Genomic DNA, 27,801 nt, shown 5'->3' with positions numbered 1-27,801 from the left:
GATGGGGACAACACAGGTCTAACACAGCCCCTGCTAAGGAAAGAAGAGGCTGAGCACAGCGAGGCTTTTTTCAAAATCAGTAAAACTTTATTCTATTTCCATTCTTTGCCATTAACAGAAAAAAAATTGGAGAAAGCAATGTTTTGTTTTACAAAGATAATGCATCTCCCAGAGAAGAAAACCCTAAATTGAGAATAGAGGTAACATTAAAAAAAAAAAAACCAAAAAAAACCAAAAAAAAAAAACCAAAACCAAACAAAAAAATAACCAAAATAAAAAACCAAAACAAAACAAACCCAAACCAAACCACAGTACTGCCCTCTATTCCAAAAAGTAACTCCTGATCTTTTTGGTTAAAGTAATACTTAGACCAATCATTCAGTTTTCTTGCTTGATAAAAGTGTGACTGAGGAAATGGAGGGAGGGGGGCAGGGGAGGGGGAAAAAACCAAATCAAAACAAAACAAAAAAAAAACCAAAACAAAATAAAACAAAAAAATAAACAAAACAAAAAAAAGCACACAGACATCAACTAGTCACCTTGATGAAAGTATCAATACAGCTATGGAAAGCCTAAGTATTCTTTTACAGTACACTGGGTGCCGGCTGCAAAAAGAACAAAAAAAAATGTATCCACTTCAGGCACAACTTCTTTCTTTTTAAATTTAAATCAGTAAAAGAAACTGGGTTTAGAAGCTGCAGTGTTCTAAGCAGCAGCAAATTTGTGCATTGTTTTAAATATATTTAAATTACCACACTGATGGCACACCTCAGCCTTATGAAATTCTGCACTGTCTGTTCCAGAACACTACAAAATCCACCGACCCTGGGAGAGACTTGCACTGAGCTCTAAGGACTGGCTAAAGGAGTCAAGTTAAATGAATCAGGACAACACTGTAACATTTGGCCATCAACTCAAGGTATCTGAATGTTTGTGGAGATCCGATAGAAACAGAATGTATTCCACCCTCACATGTTCCTCAGAATTTGAGCAGAGTGAGCTGAATGAGTTTTCCCTTCCACTTGGGAAGGAAGATAATGCAACTGAGCACTAAGGCATAATAAACCTTGGCCAAAAACAAGGATAAAGCATAATAATAATTGTAGTGCAGAATTCCACAAGGTCTGCCCGAGCAGAGCTGTCTATGTTTACTCACAGAGGCAATGGAGATTGCAGTTACCAGTTGCGTTAAATGCACCATTCAAAACAAGCTTCTAAAATGTGATACTATAAGGCGCCACCTTAAAGTTCTCCAGAATGCAACTGTGCAGAAATTTAAAATGGTTTCGTAAATTTAATTTTAAACATAACATGAGAAGGTGTTAAAACTGGTGGAATAGCTTCTGAGAATTTGGAGGAAGGGGTGAACAGGGAGATATTCAGTACCCTTCGCCAGCCCCACCGCACGGCCCAACATCGCCGTGGGGTTGGGATCAGTCTATAACACCAGCCTGGCGGATCTTTCTCTCTGCACCAAATCCCTGCAAGGAAAACAGAACACACTTTTAGCTCTGGCATCACACAATCATGAAATCATTTAGGCTGGAAAAGGGCTTTAAAAATCAATTCCAAACGTGAACCTGGCACTGCCACTGGGCTTTGGGACAGAGCCTGGTCTGTTCCACCCAAGCAGCTCCCTTCTAATTAGTCATGTTTGTCTTCAGAAACAGAGAGAGCAACAAAACAGGTTCTGTGGGATGTTCTTTGTAGTCCAAAACACAACAGAGATTCCAAACACTTTTCTCCTGCTTATCAAGAAGTGCCAGAACATTGTGTGAAAGCCACATCTAGGTGAATGGACTTCACTTGCTCTCTCTGAGGTTTATAAATGAAGAGCAAACTAAGACAAACCATGAGAGAAAGGCTCCAACACAGGCAGCAAGTGGGTTGCTTCTCTCTCTGGAAGCACAGCACACAGCACCGTGCATGAACACAATCCACCCTCACGCAGCAGAGCTCACCACAGAACAGCAGCAGACACAGCTCAGGCCCCTGACAGGCAGCAGGGCTGTGTTCCCCTGCCAGGCAGTCCCTGCAGGGCTGCAGCCCCGTGTGTGTGTACCTTTGAGTTGTCAGGGCCCCGGGGCTGGCGGAGCACCGTGAGCCGCGGGGCGTTGGCATCGTCCAGGTTGATGCTCTTTAAACGGTTCACGAGTCTATCGGGACGCGGAGCAGCCACGGCCTTGGCGCCTTCGCTGCAAGAGAGCACACACAGGGCAGGGTCACCCCGAGCTGGGCAAGGCACCCCAGGCTTCCCCAAGCCTTCAGCACAGTCATTTATTGCAGGTACAGGCTGCAGGATTGATGCTGTGTGACAGCAGACCTGGCTGACGGGCTGGCCCTGCCCCAAACCTTGCTGTCCACACTGGACTCTGCACTAGCAGGAGCTCAGTGATCTCCAGAGGGTGTTCTTTAGGGAGCAGAGGTCTTGTATTTACTCTCATGAACACCTAACCAGTATTTCCTACATTTCTGTTGCCCAGAGAAGCTGTGGCTGCCCCATCCCTGAAAACCTCCAAGGCCAGGCTGGATGGGGCTTGGAACAACCTGGGGTAGTGGCAGGTGTCCCTACCCACGGCAGGGATGGAATGAGATGGTTTTTAGGTTCCCTTCCAACCCAACCCATTCTGTGATTCAACTGCAATAATAAAGGCTTTCAAGCTGCCGGCATATCATTAGAGCATTAACATCTCTGAAGATGATGGGAACACAGAATTTTGAGACAAAAACATTAGCTTCCTGTTACTGTTTAAGTGCTATCTCAAGGTTAAATAAAATACAAGTTATGCAGTTTTATTCAAGTGTGTATATAGTTAAAAAAACCCCCAAACCCACCACTTGTAAGAAATGCCATGCCAAAAAGAAGAGTCTCTAAAACATAAGTTTTCTATTTAAAAATTAAAGCTGCTCTTCAAGAAAGAGATAGCAGCACTGCGGGGGAAAGCCATCAGTTTCCTTATCATTAACTTCCACTTCCAAGCCTGTATATCCAAATTCCTGCTACAGGGGGAGTTTAAGAATAGGTTAAAGAGAGAACAAGCCATCTGTAATTAGGAAGAGCTGGGAGTGCTGCTGCTGCCTGCACTGGATCCCCAGGGAGAGCTGGGAGCTCTCAGGTGTGGCTCTCCCTGGAGCCAGCTGGAACCCAGAGCTCCTGCTGCAGGAACATCCAGCTCAGGCAGATCCAGCCTGCAGGGCTCTGCTGGGCTGCAGACACTGTGCCAGGGTCACTCCCTTCCATCCCAAAGCCTCACCAGACACGCCACACGTTACAGGCACTGCATTTTCCTGTGCGCTGGTTCAGGATTACGGAGAACTCCACTTCATCCCCAGCCTGGAGCTCCACACCATCCTGCACTTCTTTGACATGGAAGAAGAGCTTTTTGCTGTCACCAACTTCATAGTTAATGAAACCAAACTGAAAAGCAATACATCACAAGGTTATTGATTTGCTCTGCATCCAGACAAATGCAGTAACTTACTCATCACTGTAGTTTAACTACTTTAAAATAAAACTTCAAAACTGTGGCGCCAAATAGAAGTGGAAATGCAATTTCTGCAGTGGTCAGAACATTCTGTCTGGATCAACACTTCTGGAAATCCAGACAATCTTCCTGGCACTGTAAAGTCACATTTAAATCCTAAAGTCTATAGAACAAGTTCTGAAAACTGGCCCCAAGTGCTGGCAGCTGTATTAAACAGACAAGAGTTGTGCCCCAAGCTCTGAAACGCCACCCTGAAGTTACATAACAGCAATCACTCAGTTTTTGGCCTGTCACTGGGATAAGAAGCCATTTACTTCTGTTTTCCATTCTACTCATGTATAAGCCAGGAATACTGATCCAGCCTCTCCATAAATGACTGGAGATTAGTGCTGCATGGTATACATAAAACCAGAAAGCATTCACAGCATTTAACTTTTTAATCATTCCAAGATGCAACAAGGGCAATGATTAGCCTTTGCATTTCAGGTGAGCTATAATCACCGACTGCTTAATACTGTGAAAAAGCTTCTTCCAGAAACAAGGTACATGCATGTTTTGTTTGTTTTTCTGAACATTTTTTAATTACTCTGTGCAGCAGAAACGAGTTAGAGCAATTTCTAAGACATCTCAAACCCAAATCTTCAGAATTATCTGCTGTCCAGCAGTTCTGATGTTTCAGCACCAAACCAGAGGCTCTGAGCCCACCTTTACTCAAGTCACACCAGGATCTGGCATAATGTGGGTACCACACCTGCTCCCTAGAGCTGGAGTCCAGAGCAATCTGTTGGGACACAGCTCCCTGAGTTGCAGTGCTGAAGTGGTTCTGAGGTGCTCCGTGCCAGCTGGAGCAGTGATTTCCCATCAGCATGGCCCTGGTGCCCAGAGTCACTCACCTGGTCCTTGACGCACTCCACGGTGGCCCTGCGGAACGGGGTGATGTTCACAGCCATCGTCTGCCCATTCTGACCCAGCACACACAGCTGGAACTTTACTGTCTCCCCCTTCTGCAGACAGTCACCTTTGTTTGCCATGCCAACAATTCCAAAGGGATAGACCTCTCCTTTCATCTCACCTAGAGGGGGAAGTACGAGACAGAACTGAGAGGCTCCTGCCAACTGATGTCAGATTTCCAATATTATAAATGCTGCTTTTACAGTCAGCCTAGCTGTGTGGAAACAGTTTGTAGTGTGAACAAAATCTCCAACAGCTCTTTTTACAGTGCATTCAACTTGTGCACTTGTGAAAAGAACGCTTAATTAAAAGGAACCAATCTTACCATCCTCCATGAGTTCAATCATGCCCTGGTACTCTGTCTGTGTGGGATCTACACTCCTCAAGGGACGAATTACTTTACCAGAGTAAACAGTTGGATCAGCTTCTTCAGTAATACCATTCACTGAAAAGAGACAGAGAACAAAGGAGTAGGATGTTTTAATCATAGCTTATTTTAAAACTGATTTAAATAAAGTGATTCAGATTGACCAGGAGTCAACATTTTGCACTACATGACACCAAATCAGAATCACACTGACATCATACATGGAAGTAGAAAAACTTTCCTCAAGAAACTTAAGGTCAGGAAGGTTGAAAAGCAAATCAAAGTGTTTCGTTCCTTTCTCTTCCACATTCCCTACTCGTGTTAATCATCCAATAATCTTGAAGTGTGCATTCCCCCCACCCCCAAGTCCTTATACCCTCCCCCCCACATCTGCCCTGCTCCTGCGATCTTTTGCTCTGTGAGGTGCACCACAATTAGTGCAGGTACTGGTACTGATCTGGCCAGTTCTGCCATCCAGCCTCTCCTTATAACCCCCAAGTGAGGAGGACTGAGGACATAAAGGTCCACAGAATTGTTACTGTGCACAGAACTGTTGGCCTGTGCTTGTCTGTTCTCTGCAAGCACAGGCAGCAGCTTTCAGGGGACCAATAACCACCCCACACTGAGCATCTTGCTCTCAGCTCCAATTGTAAATGGATCATTTACAAACTTTACCCCTCACCATGTGCCAAGAGCCCTGCAGACAGAAAACACCAGGTACAGCCTTACCTGCATGTGTTTTGTTTACTTTCTCTGCACTAACTTTGTTTCCTTTGCCTTTTGACAAGCTGTATTCCACAGTGTCTCCAAGTTCCAGGCTATCAATATCACCACAATATTCACTACAGGGACAGAATGATAAACAGTTTTCCTTTATTTACATGACAATAATGATGCTCACACAACATCCCCATCAGTTATCAGAAATTATTTTAAACCCTCATCAGCTCAAAAGGAACCTCTATTCAGGAAGATGAAGCATTTCAAATACATAACACAACTGGATTTCTTGGCCTGGGAATTAGAGGCACAGAACACCAGTTCTGCTGACTAACAGAAAAGCCTGACCCAGCCCAGCAGAGATGATAAAACTGTAAATATCTAAGCATATATATATAAAAATACAGACAGATTATGTGTGTGTGTAAAGTACAAATGGGTTCAATACTCAACCCAACAAAACTCCACACCCTCACACTCCCCCCAGAGAGACACATAATCAAATAATAAAAGTGTCATTCACCTGTAGTGGAAGAAGATCTCCTTATCATGATTGGCTGTTTCAATAAACCCAAAGTTATCTTTCAGGGCTGCCACGTATCCCAAGAGCCTCTTGGAGCTGTAGTTGCGTCCCAGCATCCTGACAGAAACAGCCGTCTGCAGCCCGGTTCTCTTCACCTCACACACACAGAACTCAACCTGGTGGAGACACGGCCATCAACACCAGACACAAACAGGCAAAGAAAAGCATGACCACCAACAAAAAAACCCCCCAAATTCATTCTGAAGCTGTGCAGCTCTGCAGCAGCACCCAGCCTCTCCAGGAAACTCATTTCCTAGTCACTGCTTTCCCATAACCACGTCAGTCACTGACTTTCCTACATTCCAGGGAGCAGCACCACACCTGGGATACCTGCAAGGCAAGCCAGTCTCCAGCACTCAGCTGTTCACCCCTTAAACATAAGAACCTTGCTATTGTAAATGCAGGCAAACCCAATAGGAAGAAATGATGATGTCTGAATTAATTCAGAAGGCTGAATTATTTTTTTATTATAACTATGCTAAAATACATCAATATACTATATAAAAGGAGGATACTAAAACTACATACTACTTTCTCTATCTCTAACACAACTCATGACCCTCTCGCCAGAGTCCAGCCACAGGTGGGTTGGATTGGCCATCAGGTTTAAACAATCCTCACCCCAGGTAAACAATTCTCCAAACACATTCCACACAGGAAAAACAAGGAGCAGAAATAGAAATTGTTTTCTCTTTCATTTCTCTCTGCGCACCTCTATGAAAATCCTGAGAGGGAGAGAAATGTGCTTGCCACACCTTGCTGTCCATGGGGATCATCTCCTTTCCTGACACTGCTCACCAGTGGCCCACAGTGGGATGTGCCTCACTTCACTCCTTGTTTCAGTTTTTAGAAACAATAACCAGTAACTAGAATGGCTCCTGAGGGTTTTGTTGCTCTTCCCAATCTCCAAGCTTTTTCCCTTTCCATTGTCTCTCAGGCCAATATGCTCATGAGGGAATATTCTCCCACTTCAGTATCTATCTTTAGTCTCTATGCTAAGTAATTTCCTCTTGACAAGCAGTGTCCGCTTAGTGATAAAAATTCTTTGTTTAAGAAGCATCATCTACACAGTAAGACACTATTTCCATCTATGTATCACCAGGGTATTTTTGGAGGTTATTTTTTACTTACAGAAGATTGACTCATTAAACACAACATTCCAGGTGATATCACACCTTGTCTGCTCCATTTGTTCCAAGTAAATGCAAAGAGAAGCTCACACCCCACAATGCCCAGAACAGCATTTCCCAATACTACCCTTAATTCTCTTACCTTATCACCTATCTGGGGATTAGTAGATCCTTCCACATCCTTGGCCTGGTAAGGAATGGTCAGTTTTACTCCACAGTCATCATACACAATTATTCCATCCTCAGCTTCCTGAAAACAAGAGGTCAGAATTCAGCAATCAGTGTCTTTTTAGGAACAGTTTCCTACACACAGTTGAAGCACTGCTCATTGGAGTCTCAGTGGTTTTACAATAACTGCTCAAAAACACAACCAAACTCTGGGTAAGGAACTTTAAATGATGCCAGACAGTATTTTAAAAGGCAATGAAGTATTGCCACCAGATCCAGGAAGCATTTATTGGAACTTTTAAGTATTCTGGCATTGTTTAAAACAGAACAAAACAGTAAGAGATTCTTCCCATTAAACTTAAATATTTCTATCTAGAACCTTGAGTACTGAGAGGCAGAAAGAAAATTCCCATCAATTTCCTGGATAATTTTCCTCAACAACAATATGATCATTAATAATTAATAACAATACTTTTATTATCTTGTTCAGAGCAGTTATTTTTCACTGACTGCTCTCAGCTGTAGTTCACATCTATACAAAATGAACAGTGCTTCAAACCCAGTTGAACTAGAGATTTTAAGGAAGCAGCCTCAGTCTGCAATGGCAGGAATGCAGAAAAGAGATTCACAAGCAGAAGAGCAGCATCACCTTCTCTTTGCCTTTATTTGGGCTAGTGGCTTTGGCTGGAGTGGCTTCTTTGTCTATAGTGCCCACAAAGCGATGCTCTGACTGGGTGTGGAAAGAAACTGTGCCCTTGGGGAGCTTTTTAATCCTTATGGCATGGTTCCTCTGGGCAGACAGCATATCCTGGAAAAGAAATCCATCAGGTTACAGACAGACTGTGCATAATTTCCTTAAATGCTGAGATTTTATAGGAGTTTTAATCCCACTTACAGGAACGACGGTGAACTCTACTTCATCAGAAATATGGAGCTGATTTCCATCCATGATCTCACTGAAGTGGAAGAACATCCGAGCATCCCTGTCCACACACTTAATGAAGCCAAAGCCATCCCTCATTGCTGCAATCACACCCTGGAACAGCCAAACCAACAATTGCAGTTTAATCCCTGGTATGTGACACCTGTCCAGCTGCTCCACGAGTCAGGAGGGGGCAGAAAGGCCTGAATCCTAGGAAAACACCTGGTTTAAGCAATGTCCTTCCTTGCAAACCCTGGTGTTCACAGCCCTGGTCAACCTGAAAGGCAGACAAGTTCTTCTGATGAAGAGTGAAGTGAAGAATATTAATTCAAGGACTGAAGTTAAAGAACCAACCAGTACAGGAAACACAATGGGGCAGCTCTACAAACACTGTACCATCTATAGGAGCACATAAAACATACAAATACACACTAAAAGTACAACCATCTATAAAAACAGGAAACTGTCAGAGGTAAGTTTAAGAGAAAAACCATCAGATTTCCAGTCACAAATGAAGGCATTATAAAGAAGCTGTTAAACAAGACTCCCATACCTGTGGGTGTGTTTTGGGAACACACTCCCATGTGACACAGGAGTTTAGTGGCCTTCCTGATAACCACTAGAAATGGAATGCTGAATGATAACCAGAACATACTGACAAAAACCTAAACCCTAGTACCAGATGCTGCCAGAATTAAGGTAGAAATCATTAACATATTGCCTTCAACCCATTTAATACAGCGTTTAGCAAGTCTCAGGACAAACTTAGAGGATCTGAATGTCAGTGCAAAGGTACCTTCCACCTTTAGGAACATTCTTCTCTTAAACAGCTTTTACAAACTCCAGCAAACCAACCAACCAACCTTCCTAGAAGCTGCCTGCACCTATCACCCCCATGACAGCTCAACTCAGGCAGGGAGGTGAATACAGCCAGAACAGAAATACAAGAAGTCTATAGGACAGAAACCCAAAATCTCAAAGGATGAGATCAAAACTCAGGGTTGTTTTGTTTTTTTTTTTAAGCCAAGGGACAGTAATTCACAGCACACTCTTCTGACAACACTGTAACTGATCTCCAAATTGTAAAGGAGAGCAAAGTTACAGTCTAGCTGGAACAGAACCAACATTCCAAGTTACAGGAATGAAAGATATTCTGTAATACTCATTAGCACATCCATCTTAGTTCCCGTAATCCACAAAGAGTTTCCTGTACTGAGAGAACTCTGCTCTTTACCGTCCTTCTGCTTGACCCTCAGACATAGATTGGCCAAAAAACTTGAAACACAGAAGCTGCTCACAGTCCCTCATCCAATTATTTACACTTTTCACTACTTGAGCCAGGTTAGTCCCAGTGTCTTCTAAAGGAACATAAGTAATTACCTCTTTAGACTCAAGTATGTGAATTTTAAACTGCCACTTCAAGACCACATTACTTCTGTCTGCTACAACCAGCCAGCAATCCCATCCAAGAGGGACAGTTAAGGTCGAATTTCCTAACATAATTTCATTTAAATGTTAAAAAATAGTTAAGACTTTATTCTTTTAAGGCAAATATGTAGAGCATTAATTCTGAATTTTCTGCTTTGCTTGCTCTGCAGGTCCTAGAGGTGGATTTCAGAGCAGGCCAATGGAAAACACAAATTATTTTTATATCTATTGTAGAAGACAGTCCCCAACTCATGTTTTACTTTCACTTCCCCTCAAGAATTAGAACTGTTTAGAGATGGATACTTGCCATTTCTCTGGTTTCATTAGTAAACTGGAAGGTGTTGGGGAGAACCTCGATGTTGGTGGCTCGTTCCAGTTTGTCGCGCCTGTCCGTGGAAATGTTGAACCGAACGTGGTCACTCTCCAGCAGGGTCACCTTGGATTTTGTGTCCTTGTCCCCAAAGGGAAGCTCTTTAGGAATCACAAAGTCCACTTTGATGCGGCCAGGTAACGGATCGCTCTGGGGACAGAAAACCCAAGGGAAAGCTGAGTTCCCCTGCAGGCTCAGCACAGCTACCAGCAGCACAGGGGTTCCTGCCAATCCTGCTGGACTCGGCCTCTGCTCCATCTCCACCACTCCTCATCTGGAACTTGCCCAACGCAAGGTGGCTTTTGGAGCTGTTGGCTGGCTTGAAGGTTTTTAAGCCCCTCCATGTCCTGCTGAAGGAATTCTCTCTATTTCAAGAATGAAGTTTATAACCATAACACTTCTAAAATGCAGACTCTTTCTTACTTAGTCTTGAAAACACCCCAAACCTTCCCACACTAAGAGGTTCACCTAAAACCTTAGTGAAGTGCACATAACACTCTTCCAAGTCAAACATTACAGCCCAAAAGCCTCATTAATTTAATGCTCACAAGAATCCACAGATCTGGCTTATCCCCCAGTAAGTATTTTTCCCTTTTTCCCTAGACTTTTGCTTTAAGGATATGTCCTAACCCCACAAAAATTTATAGCAAGTATTTGAAACATTAAACACACACTCCATCATGTACCACTACCCTAACTCTTCCTCTTTGGATTTGAAATTAAGAAAAAGAGTAAATCTTTACTCTGACATGATACTTATGCAGCAAACAGATACTGGGAAATGGGAATTGACTGGAATTCAATACAACCAAACCAGCATTACACAAATTTATTTAACTAATAAAATTCACCTGGTTTTTGCTGGGTACTTTTGGAATTACTTTGGTTACAGTTCCTTCAAAATGTTCAATGCTGATATCTTCAAAAATGACAGTTCCTTGAGGCAGCAGTCTAACATCTGTTGCAACTTCTTTACCCTAAGAGCACAAAATCAGTCAAACACCCAAAGAAAAGAGAGAAAGTGGCAGACAATTTCCCAATTAACCTCAATGAACCTCCTCCCCCCTTTTTTAAAGCTGGGGAAAGCAGAGAGTTGTGCAGTTATTCCCAAGGACCTTTGCTTCCGTTTTACTGGATTTCGTCTTACATTTCTGTCTTTGATTGTAAACTCCACATCATCACCAGGCTGTAAGGTTTCTAGGTCACCTTTAAATTCACTATAATGAAAGAATATCTCCTTCACGACATCACCTCTCTCAATAAATCCAAAGGCTTCCTGTGGACAGAAAAAAAAGCATTTAATTGTCCATTACTGAACATACCAATAAATCATTTCACAGGTTCTGTTAAACACAAAACAATCTCTGAATCCCAGCACAGCACTTACATGTGTACACAGCTCACTGCCACAAGAAATATATGAACAGGAATAAATGGAACTTTCTTTGTTAAACAGAGTATCAGTATCAAAGATGAGCTGTTTAAACCACTTCACACAATTTACACCTGCAGCCCAAGCTGTTAACAGCTCTAAATAACTTAAGTATGACTTTGAACAGCACTCTTCAAAATAGTATTTCATTTTCAAATGAAACTTAAAATCACTTACTTTCATGGCACAGACTACTCCTTGACAGCGAGCTTGTTTCTTTTTTAATAGCATAATGTTACGAGCACTTACAGCACCAGTACTAGAGAGAAAAAAAAAAGAAAAATCTGAAAACTCAAAACTGAAACAATTACTAAGACTGTATTTCATATAATAGTTCTTGGAACAGGTATAAATTCTGCCTGACTACTAAAACAAAATATGAAGCCAAAAAAGCAATACCAACTTACTGTTTATTTGTATCAATTATAAAGTTTATTTTATCTCCTGTTTCCAGCTGTACATTTCCTTCAACATCCTCTGGGGTGTAAGTCAGGTAAAATACTTCCTGTAAATTAACATTGACTAAAGTTACTCTATTTGCAGAATAGTTGTTTCAAAGAAAGATTAACACAATTGTAATAACAATATCTGCTTAATTTAGTGAGAAAATCAACAGTAATAAACATGGCATGCAACACATTCTTTTTCTGTCGTGCTGTTTTGGTGAGTATGTAACAAGCAGCTTAAGTTGAAAGCTTTTGTACATGACCATCTTTAAAGGCCAATTGCTAAAGGTTAAAAGTTCAAGGTAAGGACACATGAACTTCATCAAGTTTAAAAGAGAACAACTATTTGGCTCTCGGAAGTTCTCCACAGATACAAGCAAGCAAACTGTCTAAATAATATTATTTTTCGTAGTAATTACCAAAGCATGCTTTTTTGGCCAAAAACTGCACAGTTTTTCAGTGCAGTGTCAATTGTCTACATGAAATTGCTTTTTTTGGGTTGTTTTTTTTTTTTTTTTGTCATAGACCACAGTGATGGACCAGTGAAGAGTTCAAGTAAAATACGCAAGCTTTACCCCATTACGTTCGTAGCAAACACTCCCTGTTGGACTTTGACCCGGGGCAGCTGGAGATTTACTCTCTAAATTGTGAGGAACAGCACACACAACCTACCAGTCAAAAAAAAAAAAAAAAAATCCATTGCTAGTCATTTCAGGAGTGGCATTGTTGTACACAAAATGAATCTCAGTATCCTCTACTACACACTCAGCAGGGAATGCCACACTGCAACTTTTTAATCTCACAGAACCCCTCTTGGCTCTAAGAAGTGTTTGGAGCCAAGTAAGAGCTCAAACTGAACCTCTAAATTTTTACCAGAGCACACTGAAATAGATTTCAGTGTAAGTATACTGAAGGTAGTTAATATTCATGCTCAATTAATCCAGTTTTTCTGTACTGGAGAAAAGGATGGAAATTATGTAGGTATAGAAAATAGGCACTAACTTGTCCATTTATTCGTTCTTCAGGTAAAATTTCTGGCTTTATCTTCACCAATTTAATAGCAATGGGTTTTCCAGTTCGGCGATCAGAAGACACTTCAAACTCAACATCGTCTGCAGGACAAGCAAACATTGCAGTGCTGTCAGAGCTCTGGCAGGGACTGGGGTTTTTTACAAAAATCACTACATGGCTGTCTTTCATTCACTGCTTGTAGCCAAACACAAGCAACTAGAACTCAGGTCCTTTTGTTACCAAGGAAGGACACATGATTTGCAAAAGTTTTCTGGTTATTCTGCTTATTATCTCCTGCTGCCAATTAACTACTCTGGTGTAATTCCACAGCAATTCCCTCCCCCTGCCTTGCTCCCTGTACAGCAGACTCCACACTGAACTTCAGACAACACAACAAAGGCCATGAAACAGTTTAAAAACTTCAGTCTCATGGTAATTATCAGCAGGAAGCTGCAGCCTCCTCATGCTGAAAAACACCTGGCCATCCTCAAACTAACTTTAACCAAAGAATTAGGGAGCACAAGAGGTAAATTCTCCCACAGTCTGAGTACTTGCCTCCATCTCTGCTAGACAAGTCTGACCTAACACTGCACCTTTTCCTTCTCCACATTGGTTTGTACCACAAGCTGCACAAAGTTCTGGGAAGGGCCCCCACCAGGAGCAGTGATTTATTTACAGGCTGTTTCTTTACATTATCAGTGAAAAAGAAAAGGCTGTTGGGAAAGAAGTGTTCTAAAGAGTTTGTTTTGATTCTTACTACTTTTTTTTCTTTTAGTTACCTATAATAAAATTTTCTTTATACCCTTTTAAAATTTTAAACCTATTTTACCTTTCTCCTAATCATATCTCACAGCAAGAAATAAATACCTTAATAACAAACCAACACTGACGCTCACCAGCGCATTAATCAGGAAATCCCAGAACTGGGAAAATCTGAAATTAACAAACCAAAAGCACTACACCCCGGAAGCAGCAGAGGGTATTTCCTGACAAGTGCTGGTGCCAAAGCTCAGGTACCTCCTACTTTGAGCTCCTGCAGGTTGCCGTTGTACTGGGAGCAGTGGAAGAAGAGCCGGGCCTGCCGCTCGGAGCACTGGATGAAGCCGTACGAGGTCAGCAGCTTCTCGATGACCCCGGTCTCGCGCAGCGCTGCCGAAGTACCGTTGGGGTACCCGTTGTGTCCATTGTTGTGGAGCAGGTTTGGATCAAAGCTCATCTGGGCCACGCAAAGCAAAGAACAATACTGAGCATCAGCTTCCTTCCTTCACATCCCCACGACACAGTAAGAGCTTCTGTAGTTACTGACACATCCCTAAAATGTGTTTTAAGAACATCCCTAAAATGTGTTTTATAACCACCAAAAGAGTTGAGCTTTTTAAACACAGTAATCCTTCAAAATTATGCAGGCAACATATTTATAAAACAAAGCTTTGTAACACCAAAACAAAGCTTACTTAGAACAAAACAGACTTCTGGCATCTTTCAAGTATTACACCTCAAAGTACTCCCACATTCACTGTTTCACACCAGAGCCTGAAAATATCTGAAGTATCTGCTCTCCCAAAGTAAACAGGTGATTAGGAAAATGCAACATTTCTGAATCAACACAATTAGGTTCAATTCCCTGCATAGTTTCTCCCTAGTTAATGTGTTCAGTCTTTCATACTAAAAAAATGCTACTAAGTAATTAAACAGTTTTGCAGTTATGGAATTAATAACCAGAATTCAACATTCCTGTGACATAGAAGCTCAAGTGCTAGAAAGACACAGAAAATTTGAAAATAGTACTAAAGCTGTAATAAACTCCTAAAATAACTGTCATCTATTAAACTATTTTATGGGGTGTTTTTTCTTTTCTAGTCACAGATTCACCCTTGAAACATTCCCATCCCTTTACCAACTCATTGGCTTTTTTTGCTATACAAATCTTTTTAAATCAGGGCACTTGGACTTATAGTTAGCAATTAAATCAGATGAAATGTATTACGCCTCACTAAACACTGCAATTCAAGAGACAACTGAAGAAACCCTCTTCCCTCCAAACAGCCAATATGCATCTTAAAATATACAGGATTATTTGTTAGTTTCCAGGGGTTTTAATTTAGAAACAGTGAGATCATATTGGTTCTCTGCTTTCTTGCTGCAGCAAGCAGAGAGATTAAAAATTATTCAGCAATGTGTTTAGTGGAGATAAAAGACACCTGAGCAACTTGCAAAAGGGCCATGTTCCTCACTCTAACACAGCCAGTGAGTTACTGAATGTATTAGGAGGCACAACATTATTATTCTGCTGTTTGGGAATCAGTTTAAAAGTGATCAAAGAGCACAAAAAAAACACCTGCTGTGAAGTTCTTGGGCAGAAATCTTTGGTCTTGGAGACTGACATTAAAAAATAAATTGGAAACAAGCACACAAAGTAAAGAGTGACAGTATTTTGAGCTCCAATAAGAAGAGGTCTTTTCCCCCCTTCTGCTTCAGACCCTCATGGGGTAGATGTAGATGAAGAAAAACACAAGTAACAGAAGGTGGGGGAGTGATTTGAATGGGCAAAAGGATCCCAGGACACTGTGTAATGGTCTCCATCCCACATCACTGGTCAGCACTTCCACAGTACACTGGTACCACCCAAGGCTCTTTAAGAATTCACTGAACTGCTAAATCTGCTGTGGTGTCATTTCTGTAACATGCACCTCTTATTTCCTTGCTCTACATCTCACTTTTCCTTCCCTTAAAAACTAATAACAATCTCTTAATTTCAATCAATGCTGCCCTCTTATTCTTACCCGACCCACCTGCAGTAAGTGGCACAAATCAATACCCTTAACATGTTCAAGTCATGAAATACTGCCATTCCAGAAGATAATGAATCAGAAACAAGACCCCGTCAGACACACAGAGAGCTCCACCCATCGCTCCTCAAAGGCCTCCTGCCAACAAAGGCAGCCATGGCTTTGTCCAGCTGAGTCCTGGAGACCTCCAAGGACAGAGGTTCCACCACCTTTCTGGGGTAACTGTTGCCTCGGCAAAATTCTCTTTCCCCTCCTGTCCAGCATAAGCTGCTCAAATAACAAAAGCCACAGCAGTCACATCCTTTTTATGCACTGGATTATGTTTAAAGGACATATTTTCTCTGAGTATTTTACAAAAAGCACTTGACAAAGCTGCTAAGGTTTACTGACTAGTTCCTATCAGCATCATCCCAAAATAATAATCCTCATCTCCTGAGAAAGGCAACCCCAGGACACTCCACACCAGGAAATGTCCTAGTGGGAACACAACAGCTGAAGTGTTTTAGGCTATCCTAAAGTTTGAAATACTTTTTAAAAATAAACTGGTCCTGCAAGTAGGGTGACTGGGGGAAGAGAAAATGATATGTTATTATACCTTCTCCCAGGAGAATTACAGGCCATAGCATTAACCCATTCTGCAAGCTGGAATGAGCCTGCCAAAGGCTTCAGTGACTCACCAAATGGCCACCTCACCTCTGATACAAGGGAAGCAACAAACAGACACCTTGCCTCAAACCTGAACTAAAGGCTCATCAGAGAGAGAAAACGACAAAAATCTAGCTTAAAATTTAGCTCAGAATAGCCTTTCTTATGGTTAGAAAGCCACAGTGCTTCACCTCCTGCTCACACTATGATGCACGACATCATTCAAACAGTTTGAATTTAAAGGAGCATTAGCAGCACAGCACAAAGAACTCCTCATCAGTCCTCTAAAGCCTGACAACTTCAGTTCAAACAACGATTCCTCAGGTGGCACAAAAACTTCCTGTATAAAGATACTATAAAGCATCAGCAGCTTTTCCAGATAACAGTCAAATTCCTACATCTTAGAACAGGAATATGAACTATTAACCCCATCAAAAGAAATATTTAGAGAAAGAAAAAAAAAAAAGCAAAAAAACCCAACAAACTGTGCTGTAAGATTAAAATACTAAAGAGAAATTATTTGAGAAAAGGGATTGGCCACAAACCTACTGTTACTAGAAGGGAGAAACACCAATAATCAGCTCTCAAGGGTTATAAGTATTGTAAAACAGAACCACATTGCAGCTACTATGAATTCACCAAAATAAATGAACATAACAGCAAAGAGTCATGGAACCACTGAATGGTTTGGGTGAGAAAGGGCCTTTAAGATCATCCTGCTCCACTCCCTGCCATGGGCAGGGACACTTTCCACTATCCCAGGTTGCCCCAAGCCCCATCCAGCCTGGCCTTGGACACTTCCCAAGATGGGGCAGCCACAGCTGCTCTGGGCACCCCGTACCAGGGCCTCACTATTAAATTAATTTATTAACAAGAACGATTAAAAAAACTCTAGCCAACCCCACCCCATTCTGTTAAAAACTTAGTAAGAACCAAGCTCAAAAATACACATATAACTTTGTCCAGCATGTGCACCAACCTCGCAGTGATATTCAAATATTGCACTTTCAGTAGTATTTGCCGATTCTTCTGTTTCAGCACAAGTTTCTAAGGATGAAGACTGCTATTATTTTAAAAAAGGGAACAAAAGGAAGAGAGACAAAAAGAGAAAGAAAAAGGTAGCAAAAGAAGGTGATCTATCAGGCTCTAGAGAATACAAGTGCTGCTGCCCTGGGCAGTTTCACTACAGCACTGGAGAAAACAAAGACTACTATAGCAGCGTCGGGACGTGCTCTTTTGAAGCTGTTGAGTAGGCACAAACTTCTTGTTTCAGATCAAGCCTTGTATCTTCTTCAGTGTTAAGTTGTCTCTTCTTTGGTCTTGAGTTGTTACAATGTGGTATACTTATATTCTTTTCCTGATCTGAACTTGAAGCAGCAGTTTCAGGTGGTAAATTCTGTTCTGTTCCACTTCATACTGGAGAAAGGAAAAAGACACACACACTAAGGATCACTTTGAAAGAAATTCTCATCAAATCACAGAATGGATTGGTTTGCATGGGACCTTAAAGACCATCTACTTACAACCCCCCTGGTACATGAGTTCTAGATCTTAATAACAACAGGGACATTTCTTCTACCTTAATGCAGTAGGTTAATCCACATTAATAAAATCTGTTTTATTGACATATTTGACATTCCCACTCCCAGTTTTATTTCCAAAATACTGGCTGACTCTAAGCCAGTGAGATGGTTATTTCCAATTTTGTACTCTCAGACATACTTAGGCATCTCAGGGAAGGTCTCAGTGTGTACCATGAAAATGGCAACTTCATTTTGATCATTAGTATTTGACCCATCAGCAAGCCTTAGTCCTCCTATCAATAACTTTACATGGGTGCTTATTAAATTATAGCATAATTTATATAAGTGTTCAAACAGATCCTCAGAGAAACAATGGGATGTATATATACATGGGAATTAAAATTTTCTAATTACTTCTGTTCCAATGGTTAAGGACTAGTGATACATTTAGAATTGTATAAAAATCAACAAACTTCTCTATGTGTACAGACACTGCATGTAAAATAACACAGAGCCATTCTCTGGACTTCTGAAACAGTTTTTGTAAAATGTTGATTCCATGGGATGATTTGCGTAGCTAACACCAGGAGAAGCCTTTCTGTACCAGTTACTAATTACCAATTAATTCCCTCCTAAAGTTTTCCAGTGCTACTTTGGCTTTTCATGAGAAAAACAGTTTCAGCAAACTGCCACCTACTACACAAAACATAACCTTACAGAAATAGAATCCTTCCTTGAGAACAAATCAAGTTTTGAGTTTGTTGCTTACTCAGTAGATAGCGAAAAAAAAAAAAAAAAAAAAAAAAAAAAAAAAAAAAAAAAGAGGGTATTTTTGTGGACAAAAGCGGGTGAGAAGCAGCACAGCTCTGACCCCACAGATACACTGGAATTTCTGCAGTCACCTAAAGGTATGAAGCACAACTCTTCCCCAAATCATTTCACAAGTCCCACAGCAAAAGAGAAAAAATGTGGACAAAGCCTATTTCTCCAGTGTAGCAGGAAAGTGAATTTCACAACTTACACTGAACTTTGAATTCCCTCTGGTGATTTGAAAGTATCATTTTAAGTGACTGAAACCTGAATGCAAAGACACCTCAAAGTCTCACCTTCACCCCAGTGAAAACACTGAGTGAAGGCAACTATTGCAAGAACCCCAAATGTGCAAACTCATCTCCAGTTTTACTGAAGTTTGTATTTCAGTGATTTTCCCCAGCTGAAGCATCTCCTTCAGCCACCACTGAGAATTTCCAGCTGAAATGAGTTTTCCTGCCAGACCACCAAACTCACGTGAAACAGATTAAATAAACTGGGTGAGGGTTGTTCAAATCTTTGCACTGGAAGATTTGATTATAAAATAAATTAGAGATGCAAAGCTATTGCAAAGATAAACAGTATCACTGCTTTTCTCTCACCTCAGCATTACACTGGGGCAACTGTTACCACAATCTTCCAGGACAGTGTTATTTTGGGGCAGCATTTCAGCTCTCAAATGAGCACACTGCATCCCAGGAACTGCACAGACACACTTGGAATCTTCTCACGTACTTCTCTCTCATTTAATTAGACTGGTATTATTAGAGCTCTCGTAGAGATGGAACTCTTATCATATTGCATTTATCATTTTGGCCATAAAATATATCACTTTTTCATTTAATAATCAAAACACCTCACGTGATCAAATATGACTGAAGCTAATTTTATCAGTTGTGGAGCAAAGCATAAACCTTTCCATTAAAACCCAGTCTGATTTGATAACAAGATGGCTTTACTACACTTAAGTTCTTAAAAAAAAAACCTCATCAAGCGAGCATAACTCAAGCAAAAAGAAATCTCACTGTGCTCATCTGCCTCAAATTCCTTACTTTTTAATTCAGCTACTATAAATACTCCTCCAAATGGTAAACACCCTGAGCAGCTGCCCAGCCCCCAAGTCTCACTGCATTTGTGTATTTACAGCTGAAAGCTTTAATGCAAAGACAGGGAAGAGCTGAGCTCTGCTCTTGAGGCCTCTCCTGTGCAGATCCTGCTAAATGACAGCAGGTCACATGAAGCTGCTCACAGCCAGAAATCACCCACAGAGCCCCACATGGAACCTGCCCGATGACAGCATTGTTCTGCTTCCCATTTCCTTCACAAAATGAGGCAACTGCAAGGACATGCATTCTGTGGATCAGAGCACGTGCTTCCAGAAACAGCCCTCTCTGACGTGACCAAGGCACAATTTGATAAAGATAAGACTTCGTCTTCTCAGTGTGCACATACAACACAGATAGGTGGAGAGCAGGCTCCTCCATCTCTTTTCAGATGGATATTGGAAAGCAGCACAGAGCCCTTAGGCACCCCAGCCAGTACGTGACAGCCATGAGACGAGCCACCACCACAGGAGTTAAGTCCTTTGCATGTCAGCAAAAAATAAATATATGGGGGAAAAATTTACAGAACTACCAAGGACATCTGTAAAGAATGTATGGAGAAAAAAACCCAAAAAAGTCGCTGAAAGAAATATCCGGATTTTTTAGGGGTTCTGCGGTGCGGAGACGAGCCCGGCGCTGGGTATCGCTGCGGACAGCAGAGAACCGACCCGGGACCGACGGAGCCGCCCCGGCCCGGTCCCCGCCGCGGCCCCGCTCGCTGCGCTGCACCAAGATGGAGGCGGCGGAGCGAGGGGCGGCCGCGCCGAGGGGCGGCGCCGGGGCCGCCGCCAGCGGGGCCGCCGTGCGCGGGGGCGGGCGGCTCCGGCCGGTGACAGCGGCAGGGCCGTTCGGGCAGGCCGGGCCGGGGGCAGCGCCCGCCCCGCACACAAAGCGGGGCGATGGCGGCCGCTCACCGCACACAAAGGGCCGCGGCCGCGCTGCGCCGGGCGGGGCCGCGCGCGGCACGCCGGGAGCCGCCGCCGCCCCTCCGCCCGCACGGCCCCGCCGCTCGCCCGGCCCGGAGCCCCCGCGGCGCCGCCCCCTCCCGGCGCGGCCCTGAGCCCCGCCGGCTCCCGGCACGGCCGGTCCCAGCGCGGCCTCGGCGCCGCCGCCGCCCCCGGAGCCCCGCGGAGCGCAGCGCGCACCCCGCGCCCCGCGGCCGCCGCTCCATCCCCGCACCGCCGGCCTGGTAGGCCGCACCCCCCAACCACCCCCCCCACCCCACGCGCAACCCCGGCGGGGCTCCCGGCGCGCAGCCCCGGTTCGGGCAGAGATCCGCGGGCGTAGGTGCCGCGGCGCCCGGAGCCCGCCGGGGCGGGCGGGGGTGGCGGCGGCGCCCGGCCCGCACTCACCCCAACAGCTCAGCGCCCCCGCTCCAGCGCCGCCATGAGCAGCACGGCACGGCACGTAGGAGAGAAATCACGGCGCTCTCGCGAGAGCCGCCCGCGGCCGGGGGGGGAAGGGGCGGGGCCGCGCGTGCGCGCCCGGAGCCCGGCGGGTGGTGCTCGCGGGCACGCGCCAGAGGGGATGGGGGGGGGGGGGCAGCCAGTGAGGGCGGCAACGCCCCCTGGCGGCCGGGGGAGGGAGAAGCGGCTGAGGGGAGACGGGACCGGGGAGAGGAGAGGAACCCCTGAGGGGAAAGAGAGCCCCGGCTGATGGCAATGAGCCCCAGCTGAGGGGAGACACAAAACCGCGGCTGAGGGGAGAGGGAGAACCTCAGGGAAGGGAGAGGAACCCCTGAGGGGAAAGAGAACCGCGGCTGATGGCAATGAGCCTCGGCTGAGGGGAGAGGGAGAACCGCAGGGAAGGTAAAGGGGAAAAATATGGAGATGAAACCCCGGCTGAGCAGAGGGAGCGAGACAGACGCAGAGATAGACACAGCTAGAGAGAAAACCCTGGCTGAGGGGAGAAAGAGAGAGTGTGTGTGTGAAAAAATCAGGGCTGAGGGGAGAGATCGAGAGGGAGAGCCCCGGCTGAGGGAAGAGAGAAAACCCCGGCTGAAGGGGACAGAGCCCCGGCTGAGGGAAGAGAGAAAACCCCGGCTGAAGGGGACAGAGCCCCGGCTGAAGAGCAGAACCCCGAGTGAGGGAAGGAGAGCTCGGGCCGAGCCCTCAGGAAACCCCTGTGGGGGGACGCCGCCGTGCTGGGCAGGCAGAGCTCAAGGGAGGGACACAAGCCTTGCACTCGCTGAAACTGCGGACAAGGCAGAGCATTTCCAGTCATGAAGCTCCAGTCCAGTTTCCAACACAAGTGGAGCAAGTTCTGAAAATGCCCAGCAGCCCTCAGGAACTGTGTACAACCAGCCATTTACAGTCACATATTCCAGTTAGAGATCCTGAATGGGACAGGAGCAAATGGATCATGGAGCTGTGTCAGGGGAGGGTCACGCTGGGTATCAGGAAAGGTTCCTCCCCCAGAGGGTGCTGGGAGGGATGTTACTCTACACTGAGAGAGGAAAATGAAAATGCATCATAATAATTACGGATGATATTCATTTAGAAAAGAGAAAATTCAACCTTTTGGTCATTGCAGTATTTCACTCAGGTGCAAAAGGCTTGTTAATATGCAGAATACATGGAATTCCCCCAGGACACACAAAACACTTGAGAAAGTTTTTCCCATTGGGTTTTTTATTCCCTCCTGAACAATTTCTAATAGAAAAGGATTGTATACAAGAGCACTCCTGTACAGAAATCCCTTATATCTACCAGTCTTGCTGGGTATTCCAAATATTCACAATGTCTCCAGCGTTCACTGTCTCTCAGTAAGCACAGGAACGAGTCACGTTCTGCATCTATCAAAAGTCTCACTTGGGAAAAAGTGGCATTAAAAATTTAAGCAAATAGTGGAAATGAGATGTTTACCATTCTTGGAAGATTATTCTTTGATCGCGGGTAGGACAGAAATCTTTTATATAAAAGTGTCTTTAAAAATCCCACAGTACTGAGAAACTCCTACAACACTGCACCTCTAATTCCACTCAATGCAGGACCTGCAGTAACTATGGAACACCAGACTCACCTGCGATGTGACATTAAAATTCTGTGTATGAGGGAAGTTGGTTTGGTTTTGAGGCAGACCTAAGCTCCCTCTGCCCGAACCCAAATTTGTGGGAGGCCAAAGAGCTTTGATCTGCAGGTGCTGTGCCCTGGCAGGCTCTGAGCACACCAACAGAGCAGGGCTGGCTGCTAACTGGGAGCACTGGGAAGGCTGGGACAGGTCTGTCAATCAAAAAAGAGGAATCCTTCAAAAAAGTGTGCGTTAGAAAGGGTCCTTAACCCCAATCTTCACCCCTAAAACAAGGTAAAGTTTGTTCTGAATAGGAGTGACTCCTTCAAGTGCTCTGCTGGCATCTGCTGCTCTCAGCAGTGGCCAGGTGACAAAGTCAGGCCAGCCAGACACTGAGGGTCACTCACTCTGCAGAGCCCAGCTGCCCCGTGCAGCTAGAGCAAACACATCCCTGCCTCCCACACTGTGGTTTCTCGGTCATCTCCTGCTCCTCCTACCAAGCACAATAATCACAACCTGCATTATGTTCTCTAGCTACAGACAAGGTGGATTTAAGAGCCATCTGCACAGCTGGAATTACTAACTAAAGCTCATAAAAAATAACAAAGGGAGAGGAAATGAGCCATCACAAGGGAGGATACATCAAAAACTTCAGAGTCAAGCATCTGAGAGCTGCAGGTACTAAGACAGAGCAGGGTGCAAGCTTTTGCCATGAACACTTCAGAAAAATGCAGAGAAAACAGCCCACAATTTTAAAGACAAAACAAATATACAAGGAAACACCTGAAACAACAAATCCTTGTCAGGTAGTTTCATAACAGTCCCTGAAGGCTTGGAGATGAGGTTAGTGTGGCCTAGGCTTCACAGTCTGGCAGATCTTCTCTCCCCACCTCGAAGGACTCCTTGCTGATCAACAGCAGCTCACGCAGCTCTTTGTTTTCAAGCTGCAAAATCAACATTTTTGCTGAAATAGAGATGAGCTAATTCACAACTAAAGGACTATCACAGAAAGGTGACAACTCACAGTTAAAAGATGCTGATCTTTAAACAGTCCCACTCCTTCACAGATACATAAAGTTTGTACATTACACTTTGTAATGCCAGCATTAGTACAGTGCTGGCACACTGGAACCAGTAATTTAAAGTTTATCTTCTGGCTTCATTTGTTTATATATAGATACAAAAATAATACGAACATTAAGAACTTAAAAATAAACAATCATGTTCTGCATTTCCTGACCCCATCCCTAAGTTTTTATTAAGTCCTTGACAGAAACATAGAAAATACAGAGAAAGTCTGGAGACCCCCCCAAAGCTTGATTTATCTTCAGTAACTGGCTCTGTTCTTACCTCCAACTGAGCCAGTTTCTCCTGAACTTTAAAGAACTGCTCATCATCCACTTGAACAGCTTTTCTCATCACCTCTCCCATCTCACATATTCTGTCTATTTGACTTTCAATTTCCTAAAAGACATAAAATTAATACATTCAGTAAGTTCAGGCAAAAGCAACAGTCATAATTTATCCCTTCTAAATCACTTACTTCCATTTTCCTGATTTTGGATTCTCTTTCTGTTTTGAATTTTAATAATTTCCTCCCTTGTATACTCAAGGATAAGAACTTGTACCTTATTGTCCTCTATCAGCATCCTTTATCAGTGAAAACGGTGCAGAGAGACACAGCAGCCACCAAGATAAGGCACCCTGACTTAAAGGGAAATAATTTCAAGTGTGTATAGGTCTGAGACAGCATTCAGGTTCATGATTAGTAGGCAGCAAATTTTATTTAGCTTTATTTGAAAAGCCTGGCTGAATTTATTAAGACACCAAAAATAAATGCAAAGATGATTTCAAGTGTGGAATAAACAACTTTACCTCAGAAAGACATCATGCAACAAAAGTAGAGCAAGTAAGATCAGAGCCTCCTGAGGCAGATTTTACAGGATTTGTCTAGATACAACAATAATTCTCTGGAAAATGCATTTTGCTGAAGGTCAGAAATGCACATGGAACAAACACTGACAAAATCCAGTATGAAGCAACAGTTCCTGCTTGAAGAGCAATACATCACATAATGTGACAGGTGACAGGGTGGAGTTTCTGTAAGTGCCCATAGTTTTTCTACTGCCTCTGGAAGATAAATTTATCACAGAGCAGAGAATTCAGTTTTGAAGTCCATTATTCAGAAAGAATGTAAACAAATTAGGGCATGCAGAAGGCAGCTGGAGAACACGACAGACTTCTGGGAAGAAAGATTATTATTTTTTCTAAACAGGAAGATGGTTATACTGAGAACATAGTTCTTTTAAAGAAATTAGCAGTTTGTTAATGTTCTCCAAATGGTGGGGAGGAAAAAACTCATGGACTTCACCTGAAGTACAGACGACTTTGTCTAGACATTGAGACAATCAAGGGATATCCCTTCAAGGATTCCTTCAGAGCCCTTTCAGCTTTGCATTGTCAAGTTTTGTTCAAATGTAAAACCTTGATAAACAGCAATTCATGCACTCAGGGAGGCACTGGAAACCAAACACAGCTACACCTTCACATGAGTTAAGCAACTTAGAAAAGAGAACCAGTGAATTGCCACATATCAGTGCACAGAAAGACATGAGAAGAGTTAGGCTGGCTCCAGTTCCAATTAAAAAACTAAAATATATGATATGTCACTAGGTTGAACCAACATGCTGTTCTCTAATCAGATACAATGCATTTTAAAAAATGCCTAACACCATTCCTATGTCTTAAATGGAAATTTAACGTTATTCTATTGTTACTAGATACCTAAATAGGAAACAGGCAGCAGTTATCAGCAGCCACATCTCAGAGTACTGAAGTCACTGAGTCCAATGTACAAGAAAGGACACTTTAGGCTACTACACAGAGTATCTGGATTTAAAAACACTAGGGAGTGAAATCTCTTAAGAACTAAACATATACAGCTCACAGAGTTTAGGAGTTTTCCCCTTTCGTTACAGCTACTGAATAGGAATTATAACAACTTGGACATCTTTGATTTTACTACAGAGGATCAGGCACATTAAGCTTAAGCCAGGGAATTCACCACCCAGTTGAAAGAAAAAGCCTTCACCTGGGCTGTGAAGGGGTTGTGCCTCTCAGTGTTCTCTGGCACAGCGGTTACAGCCTGTGTGCTCTGAAAGGAGCAGAGGGTAAAATACCAGCAAAGAGTCAAGATTTGGAGAAAATGTATTTTGGGGCACAGACATTGCAGGAATGGGAACAAAGACTGCATGACAGTGAGCAGGGGACAGGGGTCTTGAGCACTCTCCTGTCCCAATCCCACCTTACCCCAGAATTAGCCTGATGGACTTTCAAGACTGGCTCTGCCTCTTCACGTTTTCTCCCTTCCAGCAGCTGCAACATCTGCTTCCTGTACTTGCTCATGATGAGTTCCAGCGCGTCCTGGTGCTCCTCCAGTGAGACCCACAGCTCTGCAGAACACAGCACGTCAGGGCCACGACCGGCAGCCACAGCAGGAGCCCCAAGGCGCTCGCTGGGTACCAGCTGAGGACCGGCGCTGCCCCACCGCTCCCCGCCCCGGGCACTGCGGTGGGGCTGCGCGGATCCCCTCGGCCGAGGAGACTCCCTGACCCGCGACCCACCGCTGCTCTCCTCGACAAGACCCTCTCGCCGGGACCAGCGGCCGCGCATCCCGCCGGGACAGCCCCGCACACCGCCCAGCATCCCCCGTGGCCCCGCAGCACTCGGGCCGCCAGGATCCGCCCCCGGGCCCGCTCACCCCGGTTCTCCTGCTGCAGGTCGCGGATCTGCGTGTTCTCCTGCGCCAGCAGCACGTGCGGCCGCAGCCGGGACGGATCGGCTCGCTCCGCCGCGGGGCCCGGGCCCTGCCGAGGAGACGCGGGGGTCGGTCCGGCCGCCTCGGGCTTACCGAGACGCGGGGGCCGGTCCGGCCCGGGCGCGGGGGCCGCCCCGGCCGCGCTCACCTGCTCGGCGCAGCCCGCGCCCGCTTCCCGCATGGCGGCCACGCGCCGGTGCAGCACGGCCGACTGGTCGATGAGCGACTCGGCCGCCGTGTCGTGCTCCTTCAGCCGCTCCAGCAGCGTCCGCGCGTCCGTCAGGATCTTATCGATGGTGCAGCTCATGGCGGGCGGCGCTGCTCACCCCCGCGGCGGGCCCATGTCCCGCGCGGCCCCGCCGCCGCCGCTCTCCCCCCTCCGCCGCTCTCGGCGCCGCTCCGGCCCCGCCGCCGGGCGCGGGCGGACGGGAACCCGCGGGGCCGGGACGCCGCTTCCGCCCGCGGCCACGGCGCCGCCAGTGCGCAGGCGCGGCCCGGCGCGCCCGCCATCTGCCAGGGGCTCGCCTGGCGGCGCCAGAGCGCCACGGCCGGGCCGGGGGGCGGGGCCGGCGCGGGGGGCGGGGCCAAGTGCCGGGGGCGGGGCCAGAGCGGGGCGGGGCCAAGTGCCGGGGCCGGGGCCAAGTGCCGGGGGCGGGGCCAAGTGCCGGGGGCGGGGCCAAGTGCCGGGGGCGGGGCCAAGTGCCGGGGCGGGGCCGGGGCTGCCTCCGCCGTTCCCGGGGGATGCGCGGAGCTCTGGAGCTTTGGCTGATTTTGGGGTGGTTTGGGGGCGTTTTGGGGCGCCCCAAAGCCGGTCTCCCCCGGCACACGGCGCCCCAAAGCCGCCTGCCCCAGGTGGATGTGCCCCCGTCCCACGAGCCGACACGCCGCGGTCCCGTGTGTCCGAGCCCCCCGTGCCCCGAGAGCCCCGAGAGCCCCGGGCCCAGCGCGGCCGGGGGAGCCCGGGACAAGGCCGGCTCCGAGAGGCTGTTTGCGGAGGGCCGGCGGCCCTGACCCCGGGTCCCGCTTATCTCTGCGGCTGCTCCCTCCCAGCGCGATCAATCCCGGCTGGGATCTGCGGGGCTCCCATCTTAT

The 27,801-nt window shown here is 45.3% G+C and overlaps 2 protein-coding genes across 4 annotated transcripts; both read right to left on the bottom strand.

Moving 5' to 3' along the window:
- Positions 1-65: 65 nt before the first annotated feature.
- On the bottom strand, positions 66-21,374 carry CSDE1 (cold shock domain containing E1). Of its 2 annotated transcripts, XM_030292145.4 has the most exons (20): positions 21,236-21,374; positions 17,427-17,863; positions 14,031-14,229; positions 13,005-13,114; positions 12,578-12,670; positions 11,964-12,061; positions 11,734-11,815; positions 11,272-11,400; positions 10,976-11,101; positions 10,062-10,274; positions 8,300-8,440; positions 8,054-8,212; positions 7,379-7,486; positions 6,047-6,222; positions 5,533-5,645; positions 4,762-4,881; positions 4,379-4,557; positions 3,255-3,418; positions 2,063-2,195; positions 66-1,481 (listed from the first exon to the last, which is right to left on the bottom strand). In XM_030292145.4, the coding sequence occupies exons 3-20, from the start codon at positions 14,227-14,229 to the stop codon at positions 1,434-1,436; spliced, it is 2,391 nt and encodes a 796-aa protein (XP_030148005.1). In that variant the 5' UTR covers positions 17,427-17,863; positions 21,236-21,374; the 3' UTR covers positions 66-1,433. The 2 variants fall into 2 exon arrangements, with proteins under 2 accessions (XP_030148005.1, XP_072774827.1); XM_072918726.1 differs by lacking the exon at positions 12,578-12,670 and having other exon boundaries at positions 21,236-21,371.
- A 1,121-nt stretch (positions 21,375-22,495) lies between these two features.
- On the bottom strand, positions 22,496-27,188 carry SIKE1 (suppressor of IKBKE 1). 2 transcript variants are annotated; one of them, XM_004177114.6, is made up of 5 exons: positions 26,858-27,188; positions 26,653-26,758; positions 26,202-26,344; positions 24,243-24,356; positions 22,496-23,836 (listed from the first exon to the last, which is right to left on the bottom strand). In XM_004177114.6, exons 1-5 carry the CDS (start codon positions 27,014-27,016, stop codon positions 23,747-23,749), a joined length of 612 nt encoding a protein of 203 aa, XP_004177162.5. In that variant the 5' UTR covers positions 27,017-27,188; the 3' UTR covers positions 22,496-23,746. The 2 variants fall into 2 exon arrangements, with proteins under 2 accessions (XP_004177162.5, XP_030147780.4); XM_030291920.4 differs by having other exon boundaries at positions 23,719-23,856.
- Positions 27,189-27,801: the final 613 nt, after the last annotated feature.

The sequence above is a fragment of the Taeniopygia guttata genome, chromosome 26 (assembly GCF_048771995.1).
Source record: "Taeniopygia guttata chromosome 26, bTaeGut7.mat, whole genome shotgun sequence".
Classification (NCBI taxonomy): domain Eukaryota; kingdom Metazoa; phylum Chordata; class Aves; order Passeriformes; family Estrildidae; genus Taeniopygia; species Taeniopygia guttata.
This window is presented reverse-complemented; position numbering and strand designations above follow the sequence as displayed.

Excerpts from the sequence above, each read along its gene's own strand:
- CSDE1 (XM_030292145.4), bottom strand. The coding sequence starts at position 14,229 with ATGAGCTTTGATCCAAACCTGCTCCACAACAATGGACACAACGGGTAC. Across the intron at positions 8,213-8,299 it reads TAGAGTTCACCGTCGTTCCT|GATATGCTGTCTGCCCAGAG; the intron begins GTAAGTGGGATT and ends TTTCTTTTCCAG. Across the intron at positions 2,196-3,254 it reads TGTAACGTGTGGCGTGTCTG|CGAAGGCGCCAAGGCCGTGG; the intron begins GTGAGGCTTTGG and ends GCTCTCTTGCAG.
- SIKE1 (XM_004177114.6), bottom strand. The coding sequence starts at position 27,016 with ATGAGCTGCACCATCGATAAGATCCTGACGGACGCGCGGACGCTGCTG. Across the intron at positions 26,759-26,857 it reads GCGCGGGCTGCGCCGAGCAG|GGCCCGGGCCCCGCGGCGGA; the intron begins GTGAGCGCGGCC and ends TCTCCTCGGCAG. Across the intron at positions 23,837-24,242 it reads AGAAACTGGCTCAGTTGGAG|CTTGAAAACAAAGAGCTGCG; the intron begins GTAAGAACAGAG and ends TTGATTTTGCAG.